This window comes from Petaurus breviceps, unplaced genomic scaffold (genome assembly GCF_028583685.1).
Source record: "Petaurus breviceps papuanus isolate PSGF00001 unplaced genomic scaffold, PetGlider_PUasm1.0 151, whole genome shotgun sequence".
Lineage (NCBI taxonomy): Eukaryota > Metazoa > Chordata > Mammalia > Diprotodontia > Petauridae > Petaurus > Petaurus breviceps.
Genome location: NW_027185712.1, coordinates 35,388,640 through 35,403,729, shown reverse-complemented (window position 1 = coordinate 35,403,729; position 15,090 = coordinate 35,388,640). Strand labels below are relative to the sequence as shown.

Genomic DNA, 15,090 nt, shown 5'->3' with positions numbered 1-15,090 from the left:
TAAAATGACTATAATAAGGGGCTCTACCTCCCTGGGCTATTGTGAGGATCAAATTAGATAGTAATGGCAAAGTGCTAAGCATAGTATCTGATTCATAATAAGTGCTATGTAAATGTTAACTATTACTATTAGTAATGAGTGATAATGAATTATATAATAAATTACATAATGGCATACTATCATTAGATAGGCCAAAACTATGGAGTAAATAGCTTCCAGACTACTCTACTGCCTTTATTCGACACCAGGAATGCAACAACATATTTAGTGACTGATGTAAATCTTGTACTTTCCAAGAATACAATGTTTTATATTAATAATAGCTTACTTGATGAAGAAGAGTAGGTCAACATTTATCTGTAGTTTCAAAAAAAGGATGGAGTTATTTTGTTTTCAACATTTTAACAGCTAACTCACTGATAAATAAAACAATTCAACTAAAATTTATTAATTGTTTAATCCATGCAAGCATGGTGAGAGATTCAAGATATTTGTTGAGATTTATAACACATTCCTCACAACAGCCATGTGATGAAGGTGAAACAGGTATTATTCCCATTTTACAGATGAGAAAACAGAGGCTCTGGAGAGTTTAGGTGACTTACCAATAATTATATAGTTAAATCACTTTTCAGGTCTGAACTCAGAGCTCCTGATTCCAAATCTCTTCAAAACATCGCCCTGCCCTCCTTCCTCTTTTTTAATAATGCTTTGAATGGCACTTTGACCCCTCTCGTGGGATTCCCTGGTCTCCAGGGTGTACAGACACCAAACTGAAGTCTGCTTTCCCATCTTCTGGTCCCTTTCCCATGCATTCCTCTCCATTTTCACCTGTCCTTGCTAGGTAATTCACAAAATAATCCAACTACATAATTCTACCTGAAATACTAATGGCTAAGGGATTAATGTTTTTGGTGATTTGATAGCATTTTTATTTTAACAAGGACCTAAAGAACTGAAAAATATGGGAATTTCAAGGACCATGGTAGGCCAATGGAAAATATGTTTTTGAGCATGAATGTCTCTCAGATCATTCCATACATTGGATACTCATTCTATCTCCATGCTACTTTAGCTTTGTCTATAATCAAATCCCCATGTCCCCCAAATCCACTTCATTCTGTAGTGCTAGTTTATGTTACATAGGAAATAGCAAGCACCCAGAAATCTCTCAGTCTCTCAGATGACTTCCCAAATTCTTTTTTAATGGCTTCTGGCATTATTTCAACTGCTTGCTCTCTCTCTCTACTGCTGTAATAGAAACAAAATTTGGTCTTTTTGTATTAGCAAAGCTAACAGGTACTTAGCATCTAGTTTGAAATTAATTAGATCAAGCCTCTGCTAAGAAACAAAATGTATGAACCCCTGTTGCTGACATAACAGGAAGTTGCTGATGTAACAGGAAGGGGCAGAACAGGGAGGAGTTAATAGGTATATAAGGAGAAGCCCTAGCTGGAATTTCAGATCTTCTTGGAGCCAGGTTCTGGAGGCTGAGGAAGAGAGGCCCAGGCTGGAGAGAATGATTTTTATTTTGAGAACCTGGATGAAGTGATTTTGATTCTGGAAACCAGCTGGAGCTTTTGCTGAGTCTGAGGGCTAGCTGGAGCTGCTGAGGAGTTGCTGAGGATTTCTGAGGGCCAGCTGGAGCTGCCAAAGACTGAGGAAGCATGACTATGATACTGGTACTTTGTATGTACCTGTTTGTGGCTTTGTTAAGCCTTGATTTCTTGAGAACAGAGACTATGAAGGATTTAAGGTGGACTAGACACTGTGAGCTTCAGCATGGAACAAGAAGTATGTGGAGGGCTGGACAAGGATCTGGGAGCTGTCTGCCTTTGAACCCAGGTGACAGTTTAGTGAATCCAGGTAGGATTTGGGACCATGGAAGAAGATCCAGGGAATCTGAGAGACTACCCTGAGTCAACCTGAAAGAAGACTTTACTTGGATACTGTGTACTGACTGAGAAGATTGTAACTTATTTGTGACTGAGGGGTGGATGGTCTGTGTATTTTACATTACCCCTTAAGAGAGTGCTAAGTAGTGAATGATATTATAACTTAGTGTGCCCCATGAGTGGAAAACTTTGACTACTATACTTTGTGAATCTTAGGGAGGCAACCTTCCTTAAGGATGATTGAATGGTTGAGTTACTAAGTGATTGATTGATTAAATGATTATACTTTGTTCAAAATTGGGGGGGGGGGAGGGAACAGAGTCAAGATGGCAGAGGAGAAGCAGGTCCTCCACGTGGCTCCAGCTTCCACCTTCCCCAATTCATGTAAAAGAGGTCTCCGAACAAACTTTGGAGCTACAGAACTGACAAAATGACACAGAGAAACTAACCTCCCACTGAGGACAGCCAAGAAGGCCAGCAGGAATTGACCAGCACAGTGTTCTTGGATCCAAGCCCAGCTCTACACCGAGGTTTTAGCCCCAGGGAGGGTCTGACCAGCTGCCAGCTGGAGGGACTCCAGATCAGCAGCAGCTGTGGCAGTCCAGAATTATCAACACATAGATGCTAAGGACAAAGTGAGAGGTCAGTGCACTGTGGATTTTGGGACCCAATAGTTGGGAGTATGTCAGCCTCTTCCCCCAGGGTGAGAAGCCACTGAGGAGCCACAGCTGTGCCCCCACGTGGCAGCTTCAGCTCCTGGCCTGCAGAATGTAGGGGGACCAAGTAACCAGTCTAACCGGTAATCGCTCTTGCTTTAACCTGCTTGAATCTGGATTGTGGTCTAGGGTGGAGGTCCCGGGGTGTGTGTCCAGTTTGCAAGAACATGTGGAGGCTTCAGCAAGGGCATCCAACTAATACCCCCAGCAGCTGAGAAAACCCTAGCGTTTGGTATGAAGCTCCCCTGTCTGGTAGCAGAGTCCTACTATGGCAAAAAGCCCAAAAGTCAAGTAATTGAGTGGCAACATGACCAGGCAAAGGAAACAAAGCAGACAGAAGATTCCAACGTTAGACTCCTATTTTGGGGACAAAAATGAGCAAAGCATGGTACAGAAGGAAGACAGTGAAGTCAGAACTCCTTCACCAAAAGCTTCAAAGGAAAAGACGAGCTGGTTACAGGCCATAGGGGACCTTAAGAAGCAGATAAGAGAAGTGGAGGAAAAATTGGGACAGAAATGAGAACGATGCAAGAAAATTATGAAGTAGGGGCGGCCAGGTGGTGCAGTGAGTAAGAGCATTGGCCCCAGAGTCAGGACACCCAGGATTGGCTCCGGCCTCAGATACTTAACACCCACACAAAATAACTGGCCATGTAACCTTGAGCAAATTACTTAACCCCAATTGCTTAAAAAAAATAAATAAAAAGAAAATTATGAAATGAGAGTCAACAGACTGATGGAGGAAAATAACACCTTAAAAACAGACTAACTCAAATGACTCTTAAAAGAGGGTCAAAAAGGCAATGAGGAGAATACCTTAAAAAACCGAATTTGCTAGATGGAAAAAGAATCTCAAAAATTCACTGAGGAGAATCATTCCTTCAGAATTAGATTGGAGCCAATTGAAGCTAATGACTTTATGAGAAATCAAGATGCTGTTAAACAGATCCAAACAAATGAAAGAATAGAAAGCAATGTGAAATATCTCATTAGAAAAACCACTGACCTGGAAAATAGATCCAGGAGAGATAATTTAAAAATTATTGGACTACCTGAAAACCATGATCAAAGAAAGAACCTAGAAATCATCCTCCAAGAAATCCTCAAGGAAAACTGCTCTGATGTTTTGGAACCAGAGGGCAAAATAGAGGTTGAAAGAATCCATCAGTCACCTCCTGAAAAAGATCCCAAAAAGAAAATTCCTAGGAATATTATAGCCAGGTTCTGAAATTCCCAGATCAAGGAGAGAATATTACAAGCAGCCAGGAAGAAACAATTTGAATATTGTGGAAACACAATCAGGATAACCCAGGATCTGGCAGCTTCTACACTGAGGGATCAAAGGGCTTGGAATATGATATTCCGGAAGTCAAAGGAGCTGGGATTAAAACCAAGATTCACCTACCTAACAAAACTGAGTATCATGTTTCAGGGGAAAATATGGTCATTCAGTGGAATAGAGGACTTTCAAGCATTCTTGCTGAAAAAACCAGAGTTGAATAGAAAATTTGACATTCAGATACAAGAAGCAAGAGAAACATGAGAAGGTAAACAGGGAAAAGAAATCATAAGGAACTTATGAAAGTTGAACTATTAACATTCCTACATGGAAAAACAATAATTGTGCCTGATGAAACTTTTCTCAGTATGAAAATAGTTGAAGGGAATATGTATATGTATATATATATATATATATATATATACGTATATATGTATATGTATATATATGTCTATATATGAGGGCATATGGGCATATGAATACATAAGTGAATGTGTGTATATATGTTTACAGGTATACATAGATAGAGGGCACAGGACCAATATAATAGGAAGGGATGATACTTAAAATGTGAAATTAAGAGGTGAGAGAGGAGTATAATGAGAGGAGATGGGGAGAGACAGAATGGGGTAAACTATCATATAGAAGAGGCAAGGGAAAATGGTTACAAAGGGGGGGAAGAATAGGAAGGCAAAAGGGAATGGGTCAACCTTATTCTCATTGAATTTGGCTTGGGGAGGGAATGAAATACACACTAAATAGGGTATCTCACCCTACAGGAGAGTAGGGTAGAAGGGGATGAGAGGGAGGATGATGGAATGGAGGACAGGCTGGGGGGGAGGGAAGTTGGAAGCATGCACTTTTGAAAAGGTATGGGATCAAAGTAGAGAATAGAACAAGTGGGAGGTGGGATAGGAGCGAGGGAAATATAATCAGTCTTTTACAATATATCTACTATGTTAATGTTTTGCATTAGCTACACATGTACAATCTATACTGAACTGCTTATCTTCCCAGTAAGGGTGGGTGACAAGGGATGAAAGGAATGAATCTGGAATTCAAAGTTTTCAAAATTGTGTGAACACTGTGGTAAATACTATGTGGCCATTTTCTGTGATAAGTTGTTATGAATGCTGTAATTTGATTATCTGTGATAAGTTGGAACATTGTGAATGCTGTATCTTGATTTTCTGTGAATGTTTTGTTCTGATTTGTTATTGAATAAATAGAGTGCTCACTATACTGTGTAATCAGAATCTTGAAAGCTGCTCACAGCAGCCATCCTGTAGAAAGCTGCTTGTGCTTGGCTTTACAACTACCTAGAGGATTAAGGTAACTTTAAAAAAAATTGTGAAATTATCTGCTGACCAAAAGACCATAGGAATGGTTTTCTGAGAAGAACTGATACTACTTGTCAAGTGAGCAAAGAGGAATGAAAAGGCCCAGTGTAGGAATGGGCAATCCATGGGCCTATAGCCTCATATCATACTTATAAACTTTATGTGCAGACTTATAGAGAAAAGAAAAAATACAATAATACAAAATGCATTGATGGTTCCATATAAAACAATACTACATCCTTTTATAAAAACCTAAAATAATATCACTAACCTCACAAATATATGTGAGAACTGTATTCATTTTTTTATCTTTAATCTTTCACCATGCTTGCATGGATTAAACAATTAATAAATGTTTGTTGAATTTTTTTATTCATCAGTGACAGCTGTTAAAATGTTGAAAACAAAATAATTCCATCCTTTTTCTGAAACTACTGATAAATGTTGACCTACTTTTCTTAGTCAAGTAAGCTATTCCTGATATAAAACATTGTATTCTTGGAATGTACAAGATTTACATCAGTCACTAATCTGAAATAATATTTGCAAAATGAGATATTTGTAAAGAACAATACCATGTATGGCATATAACAGCTGCTTAATGAATGTTTGTTCCCTTTCTTTCTCCACAGTTCCTCAAAAGAAGCTGGAGCTATAACATTTGTGATTGTCCACTTGTTTATCTTTGACTTTGAGCTTCAGAGGCTTTGTTTTACCCTAAAGGTCTCACAAGGGGATGTGCCATTTTTTTTTCTGTTTCAATCATGGTCTGTAATTGCTCAGTTCTCTTTCCACATCTCTTTCAGAAAAGGTACTCAAGCATAAAATAATAGTTTTTTTTTTAACTGGTATACATGAGTATGTTTCACTATCCTCTGATTTTGTTTCTTTTAAAGTTGCATCTCTGCCTTACATAAGAAAAACTTTTTTTTACACGATCTAAAATAATCCTAATGAATATATGGTATGATGTGAAACTTACAAAATATCTTTGGCCTTTTGTGTTTTCTTGGGCTTTTCTCTCCCAACCTCAACTGCTACTGGTTTTTTCCTTCTGGCTTCATCTCAACCTCTTCCCTCCTTTTCTTTCCTGAAGGCAAGTATGCCATGAGAGACCTGGTCCATCGGCTTCCAGGAGGGAACAACAGCAACAATTCAGCCAGCAAGGCCATGTCTGATGACACAGTTACTGCCATCTGCTGTACTCTGCATGAAGTGATCACTAAGAATATGGAGAATGCCAAGGCCTTAAGGGATGCTGGAGGCATTGAGAAGCTGGTTGGCATCTCCAAGAGTAAAGGAGACAAGTAAGTTATCAAGATGCTTCACACCTCTGGGACTTCTTAAAATAAATATTATTGGTGTCAGATAAGTATGCCTTGTCTCAGCTACTTATGAGATACATTATTTAGCCTAATTGTAAATCATTTGCTTAATTAACTTTGCTAGTTATAAGAAGGGAAACAAGAAAGACTTTCATTATTCATGCCCAATAATAAAGCAAAACTGCTTAGTAATTAAGATTTGAAAAATAATTCATGTCTTGTTTCATAAGGTTCTGTCCCAAGCCAAGCCATCAGAAAGATTCTAGTAGGGAAACATTAAAAGAATAGCTTATAGAATCAGAGCTACTGAGTTGGGAGAGACCTTAGAAGTCTCAATTTCTTAGAAGTTGACCTTAGAACTTAGAAGAGACCTTAGAACTCTCAGCTTAGAAGTCTCAAGTCCAACCTCTTTATTTTATAGGTGAAGAAAATGAGGAATGAGGCCCAGACACATTAAGGGATATGCCTTACAGGCTTACAAATTTAGTAAGCCTCTAAGGCAGGATTTGAACCCACGTTTTCCCAATTCTAAGTCCATTGCCTTATTCATGATACTACCATGCTTCTCAATGATGTAACCCTAGAAATGCCATCAATATTAAAAGCAATGGCTTGTTCAGTTTTTTTGCTTGCAGTAGGTTTAATCCAATCTAGTCTAATAAACATTTATTAAACACCTACTAGGTGCCAGGTACCATACTAAGTGCTGGAGATACAAATAATAAAAGGGAAGTTACTGTCCTTGAGGAGCTAAAAGTCTAAATGGGGAGACAACACACAGAAGGAGTTGGGGAAGGAAGGAGGGGAAACCAGACAGGGCAGCAGATGTGAAGTCACTACACTGACTGTAGGTGCTGCCCTCCACAGAGGAAGGCCTTGAGAGGAATTTGGTAGCCTGCCCTCCAGTCAGAGGACAAAGCTGGCTGAATGAGATGGTGTCAATCAGGGCATAAGTCAGCAACATGGTGGTGAGTTTAGAAGTGATCCTGGGAGGGCATCTTCTTCTATAGAGATGAGACCAGGCAGAGAAGCAAATGCAAAGTGATGAAATGGAAATACAAAATGATGATAAGTAAGATCAACTTTAGAGCATTCACTTCATATGTTCTGGTAATAGAATAAGACACTAATCAAATGAACAAATGTTGAAACAAATGATTATTATTCTAACACATAAATTTCAATGTCATCTAACATCAATTAATAAGGCAAGTAGGTGGCATTGTGGATAGAGTGTCAGGCCTGGAGGGAGGAAGACCTAAGTTCAAATCTGGCCTCAGATACTTACTAGCTGTGTGACTCTGGCAAGGCACTTATCTCCCTTGCCTCAGTTTCCCCATCTGTAAAATGATCTGGAGAAGAAATTGGAAAACCACTCCAGTATCTCTGCCAAGAAAAACCCCAAATTGGGCCACAAAGGGTCAGACATGACTGAACAACAACGTCAATTAAATTACAAGGTTCGGTATAATAATAATTCATGATTAAGTCTATATGGATATAATATTATTCAGTTATTGGTTGATTGGGATTTTATTAGAGGGTTGGGGAGAGAAATAGGATATGAGTATCTTTTTTCATCCTGACCCTAAGCATTACCCCAATACAAGATCCTAATAGACCAAATGGATATGCTTATGGGTATGTGAGGGGAAGGGCAGAGGGAAAAGACAGGAAGGAAAAGGATAAGAAAAGGTCCTTTTTATGAAATTGGGTGATCTGCCAGATAGTTACTTCATTAATTTTTGTTGGTTTGTTTTTCTGATCTTTTTGGAGGGGAGAAGGCAGGGAAATCGGAGTTAAGTGACTTGCCCAAGGTCACAGTAGTAAGTGTATCAAGTGTCTGAGGTCAAATTTGAACTCAGGTCCTCCTAATTCCAGCGCCAGTATTCTATTCATTGCACCACCTAGCTGCCCCTGCTTCATTAATTTTGATTTAAGACATGTACCTTCTCTGTCCTAATCCAGAGAGCAGAATAAAAGGGTTGGATAGTCACTTGGGGTAATCTGCTGTAAGGCTGTGGCCTCTGTGGTAGATAGTAGCATTTTCTTGCTTCTCATTGTTGCTAATTATAGGATTACTGAACTTCAGTAAGATTTATATTTGAGTCGTTTTATGTAAATTGTGATGACTAGTATTGCATCATCTATATTCACTTGTCTAATTTTTCTGTAGCCATTCTTAGCAAGACCCTGGGCAGAAATATCAGGTGCAACTCTCAGCAACCATTAAGCTGAATGTTACTTTGCCCCATATTCCTGGCATGCCACTAGCAAACACAAAAAAAGTTAATTCTCACTTTTGATATAAACCCAGCAATACATTACATGTATTATTATGTGATAGTGCAATAACACAATCACATTGTATTATTATGTCATAAAAACTGATTTATAAACAAAATAGATGAGAGAGATATTTTCTCTCCAAACTCCACATTCCTTCCATGAAAACATAGGTCAAAAAAATATCAAGTAATAATTACTAGAGAATCTATTTATTCCCCAAATCTTGTCCCCTAATGCCATGACCCCAACAACCTCTGAATTGTCCCACCATTTTAGTTTTAAGAATCAACAATATTTTTTTCCTATTCAGATCACTGATTTTTCATCTCTGTGGGGGAATTCCTTTTATGAAAATGTCCTCTACCTGTTAGAAACTTAGCTGTAACTTACAGTCTTTGAGAGTTTTCTGGGGCACTTTGAGGTAAAGTGCCTTTCCACGCTCATGTAGCAAGGATGTCTCAGAAGCCAAAGGTGGACAAGAGTGTTTCTCACTGCAAGATTAGCACTTTATACCGCTATACCACACTGGCTTTCATCAACTCATCTCTTAATTAAAGAAAAAGAATTAAAAGACTGAGAATGAACAAAAATAATAATTGTTATTATTATTATTAAATACCTGATCAAATAAGAGTTCAAATCTCACCTCTGATGCACATTGTCTGTGTTAGCTTAAGCAACTTACCCAGCCTCTTCATGTTCTAGGCAGCTCTTTTAAGTTGCCGAGAAGGTAATGACATACTGATAGAGATTTGTTACCTAAGGTTTCCCTCTGTCAAGGAAATCACAGCTCTAGTGCCCATTCCTATCCCTTTGTGTAAGATACCACTCTCTATGCTGAGGATAGAGAAAAAAAATCATTGTCTTCATGGAGGATAGACTCTTAATTTATTACATTCTAATTAATTATCAAATTTAAGAAAACTTCCACTGACTTCATCTATAGTAAGTGGCTAAAAAGAGTAGGACTTTTTCCCATCAGAGGAAAGAGTTGCATAATTTTCCTTCTTCCTAAAAAGTTTCATTCACATTTGGAAACCTGAGGTTAATTTTCTTTCTTTCCTTTTGACTAGAAGCTCTTGGGTTCTGTGCTGTGGGATTCCTTGCTGCATTATAATTGCATTTAAATGTTAGTGTAAATACTATTGTGTGAATGTTTTTAGAATCACTATTTAGGGACCTTGAGACCTTCAGGCATGGTCACCCATCAATCCAATATTATGATTCAATTTTTTTTCCTATTAAGTAGAGAAGCCCCATTAAGCCCTGATATAATAATGCCACTGGGGAGATTGCTTGCTTAAGCTGTAGCCTGTAATATCACATTTGGGATGAAATGGGCTTCAGTATCAGGAGAAAAACAGTTTTCTTCTGTGAATGACATCAGAAGCACTTAAAAAGTCTCAAGCCTAACTGCTCTGAGTGCTGAGAAGTCATCTCAGTGTGTTTCTCTGCTGCTTAAGCAGGAAAATCACAGTGAGACATATGCTCATAAAAACATGCTGACACATCTATACATATTCATAAGCACAGAGATCAATATGCTTTCAGTGAGAGGTGTTGAGAGAGGCCTGGAAGCTCAGTTACCTCTTTAGAGCATGGATGCCTATGCTTAGCCTACATTCTAATACAACAATCTCAAACTAATAATCAGGGGGTGGCTAGGTGGTGCAGTGAATAGAGCACCTGCCCTGGAGTCAGGAGGACCTGAGTTCAAATCTGGCCTCAGACACTTAACACAAAAAAACTAGCCATGTGACCTTGGGCAAGTCACTTAACCCCAATGGCCCTGCCTTCCCCCCTCCAAAAAACAGAAATAATAATAATCAAAAAACCTGAAAGAAGAGATCCACTTGCCTTTGAAGTTATCTTGGCAACAAAATAAAATTATCTGGTGAAGTTAATCAAAATTATAGAACAGCATGGGGGTTATATTTTTTTTTTATTTTTTGCTTTTTGGAGGGGGGAAGGAAGTGCAGTTGGGGTAAAGTGACTTGCCCAAGGTCACACAGTTAGTAAGTATTAAGTGTCTGAGGCCAGATTTGAACTCAGGTCCTCCTGACTCCAGGGCCAGTACTCTATTCACTTTGCCACCTAGCCACCCCATCATGGGGGCAATATTAAGGGTAGGAGATTTAAAGTCATCCATCTCAGTTTGAATCCTGGCTCCAACACTTCCTGTTTGAACTTGGAGGACAGGGGAGGCTTTCTACCTCCCTGCTTCTCAGTTTTTTCATCAGTAATCTAAAGGCTTAAATTATACTGACTGTAAAGGTCACCACTTCTAGTTCCAAAAGTTATTATTGATAGAATTATATTTTCATATTAGCAATCCAAGAAACTCTTTTGTGACTCAAATCTTACATGATAATGTGAAAGGCCCTGTCTCCTTCTGATAGCCAGATATTTTGGCTGCATCTGATGCTTTATTCAAGCTTTGTTATCCAATAATAGGAGTTCAGTGGCATTGCTGAAAATAGTCTGTGCTCAGATGTATAGCAAGTAGACCAGCACCACACAATTCTGTTCAGTGCTAAACTCAACATTATGTTAGATGAGATACAAACTTTAAATGAGACATGCTCTTTGTCCTTATAAAGCTTATGACACATACACAAAGATAACTAATGTAAAGTAATACTCTAGCATTTTTAAAATCCTTCACATTTGGGTTTCATTCTCTTTTTCAGACTGAAACCAGAATTCTCTCCCTCAGTTACTTCCCAGTCAAACTGGCCTATTTGCTCTTCTTCATAAAGGCATGCCATTTCCCATCTCCATGCCTTTGCATAGGCTGTACCACATGCCTAGAATGCTCTCCCTTGTCACTGCTGTCTCTTGAAACCCTAGCTCCCTTAAAGCTTCCATTTGAGCCACCCACTATAAAATGCCTGTCCAGATACTCCCAATTCTGGTCCCTTTACCCACTAGAAATGACACTGTATACATTTTATATTTGTTTATGTATGTATATATGCCCTTCCTCCTCCAGGAGGAGGATGGGGCTATAATCCTCCTAAAAATAGGGACTGCTTTTGTCTTTGCATCCCCTAGCACAGTACTTGATACATATTAGGTGATTAATAAATACTTTTAAAATTGAATCAAATACATGCTAAGTGGATCAGAAAGCTATTAGTTTTATGCTCTGTGAAATTCAAATGGGCCGAGATCAGGAAAGAGAGGTTCAGGAAAGACTTCATAGAAGAGCCAGTATTCTCATTAATTAGCCAATTTCATCAGTTCTTCAATTTATATTGCCTTGTTTTTCTTGGATGAAAACAAATATTTGTACCCCCAATATAATTCATGGTAACTCCTTCATCCTTCATAGCCCTTCATTGCTAATCAGATGGTTAATTATCTTCACTGGTCTGAAAAAAGTGAATCAGAAAAGTTGCCCTTTATCAGAACTTCATATCCCATTGCATGGTGACTGCAGATGCCAGTGTTTCCACATATCCTTTTAGGATACATTTTTGTATAATAATAATTCTTTATTGAAAATGGAATCTTAAAATCAAGGATAGCTTGAAAATTGAGTTCAGCCTTGTAAATTTATAAAATGCTTATAAATCTCCCCCCCCCAATTTGTTCTTAGAAAATTATTGCCTGAAATAGAATTAGTTCTAATTTGATTCTTCCTTTAAAAAAATGACAGGGCAATCATTTATAAAAGAGTGTCAGAGTCTTCCTTTTCACATATATTGGGGGTAAGATTATTATAATTCATTTTGCAGTTCCATTTGGTTTCTGTTTATTGTTTCATTTATAAATATATAAAAAGACCCAAAACATTAGCACTGAAAAATAAAGGCTTTAGCCAACACTATCACCAGTTGGGTCTAACAATTGCCATTGATTAAGCCACTGCAGGCCACCATAACTTTCGAAGACAAATGGTAGAGACTAGTACTGAATGGATCCCTGCTTTTGACAGAGGTGGTTAAACCAACCACAAAACATTGGAGCTACTGACTTTTTCAATCAAATTAGTTAGGCTGCATTCACCCAGGTCATCCAGCCATCATGTCAGCTCTGGCCATTAGCAGCTGTCTTATAGTCACTATTTTGAGGTCTTTATACCTTTATTTATGGTATTCATTTCATATCATTTTAAAAACTCATCATTGACATTCTGTCTTGTCCATCTGTTTCATAAATTCATTTGTATTTGCACTTTTAACTGTCCCATAGGAAATAAATGTTGACTGAATCACTGCAACTTGCCATTAGGCAGAAATGCTATTCACAGTCTCATGATTATTGTCAGGAAAGAGTCGTGGATTGTAACTTCTATTATAATCACTTGTCATATTAGAAAGAATCAATATGAAGTAGATGAAATACTTCAAAGAGAAGTTGCTATAGCATTAGTCTAGTGTTTCAAAAATAAAGCCTAGCAAAAAAAGCAAAGACATTTTAACCTTCAAAAGTTGTGATAATACTGTGATTTATTGGCATTTAAATGGACAGGCTTCAGTTTATTAGTCATTACCTATTCATAGTCTCTTCTATTTTGTCATTGTCCATAGAAGAAATTACACTGGAAATAGGATTTTTTTTCATAGTAAATTTATTTCCATTCTAGTTCTTGATACTTAAATATTTCTATAGATGTAGCTGCTGTGGTTTCCTCTTTTTAGGAACAAATAGCTAGGTAATGTACACAAATAACAATATAAATCTATGTTTGTTGATTATACAGATGAGAAAATGTTCATAGTCAACAAAGAAACATTAGATGAAATTATTTATATCAGTGAAAGGATGGAAAGCCATTCTTAAATCATGGTAATTCAATATTACATATAACACACGATACCCAATGTAATAACTTTCTATAGCATTAACAAACATTTTCAGTCAAAGGCAATGTCCAAATTAAATCACTATAATAAAATATCCATTCTTTCATGGAAATATTTTGAGAACTCATGAGAACTAAAAGATATATATTGGTATATGGCAGGCAGGCAGACAACAAGCATTTATTAAATGTTTACCAAGTACCAGAAACTGTGCTAAGCACAAGGAATAAAAATACAAGCAAAAAGAAAAGAAAGAAAGTTCCTGTACCTAAGGAGTTTATAACCTAATAAAAGAAAACAACACACAAAAGGAAACTGAAAAGCAAAGGAAGGGGGAAGGACAGATGGAAAGGGAGGGGGGAGGGAAGGTGGTGATGTCCAGAAAAACAGAAGTAGTGCTAGGCAGACAATGGAAGGTGGTCATACTGGGTCCATCCCTAAAATGGAGACTCCAGAAGAAATTCTCCAATGTGAGGAGTGAAGGGATATTCCAGGGTGAGAAGGCCCTGGGTGGTAAGGAAGTTCTAGAGTGTGAAGACACCAGGCATAATGGAGTAGTCCAGAAAGTCAGAAGTAGAAAATATGCATATACATACATGACTATGTTGGTGTGCATAGATATACACATGTACATATAAATATGTTCATATATATGTATATCTATGCACATGTATTTGTACATGTGTATATACATAAATGCTTTGGGATTGGAAAAAGTGCTGGATTTTGAGTCTAAGTATATGGGTTCAAATCTTGGCTCTGTCATTTACTGCTTCTGTGACTTTGGGCAAATCCCTTAATTTCTTTTTTTTTGCTTTTTGAAGGGGGGCAGGTAGGGCAATTGGGGTTAAGTGACTTGCCCAAGGTCACACGGCTAGTTTTTTTTGTTGAGTGTCTGAGGCCAGATTTGAACTCAGGTCCTCCTGACTCCAGGGCCAGTGCTCTATTCACTGTGCCACTTAGCTGCCCCTATCCCTTAATTTCTTGATCTCACTTTCCTTAACTATAAAAATCCAAGGTGGGAAGGAGATGATGCTTAGTAAATGTTTATTGATTGATTGATTAGCACAGTTTGGTCTGGGTAACTTACTTCAAAGGTATCCATCTCTAAATCTATACTCTTATGATCTGCTACTTGAAGGATCCATGATTTCATTAGTGTATTCACTTCCTCCACTGATTCAGATAAAACATCTAAGACTGGGTAGATAGCCTTCCGGAACTGATGTGGCCAATGATTAAATAAATAAATATTGCCCTGAAATCAACCTGATGATGAGTCTTACCTAGGCTGGTCCTTGAAGACAGATGCACAGGCTCTAATGGATCCTATGGGAAACAGGGAAGACCTGAGTTTGAGTCTCAGGCTGTGCTATATAAGAGTGCTGGGACCCTCATCAAAGTCACTGTCCATTTGAGCTTCAGTTTCTTCATC

General features: G+C 38.0%; 1 protein-coding gene across 6 annotated transcripts in view; it reads left to right on the top strand.

The window, feature by feature from the left end:
• CTNND2 (catenin delta 2) overlaps positions 1 to 15,090 on the top strand; it is a 1,206,354-nt gene that overhangs the window by 1,120,915 nt on the left and 70,349 nt on the right. For all 6 annotated transcript variants that reach the window (XM_069077188.1, XM_069077207.1, XM_069077216.1 and 3 more), the window contains one exon: positions 6,327 to 6,537. In XM_069077188.1, the coding sequence (XP_068933289.1) occupies positions 6,327 to 6,537 (211 nt within the window). The remainder of the gene's footprint in view (positions 1 to 6,326; positions 6,538 to 15,090) is intronic.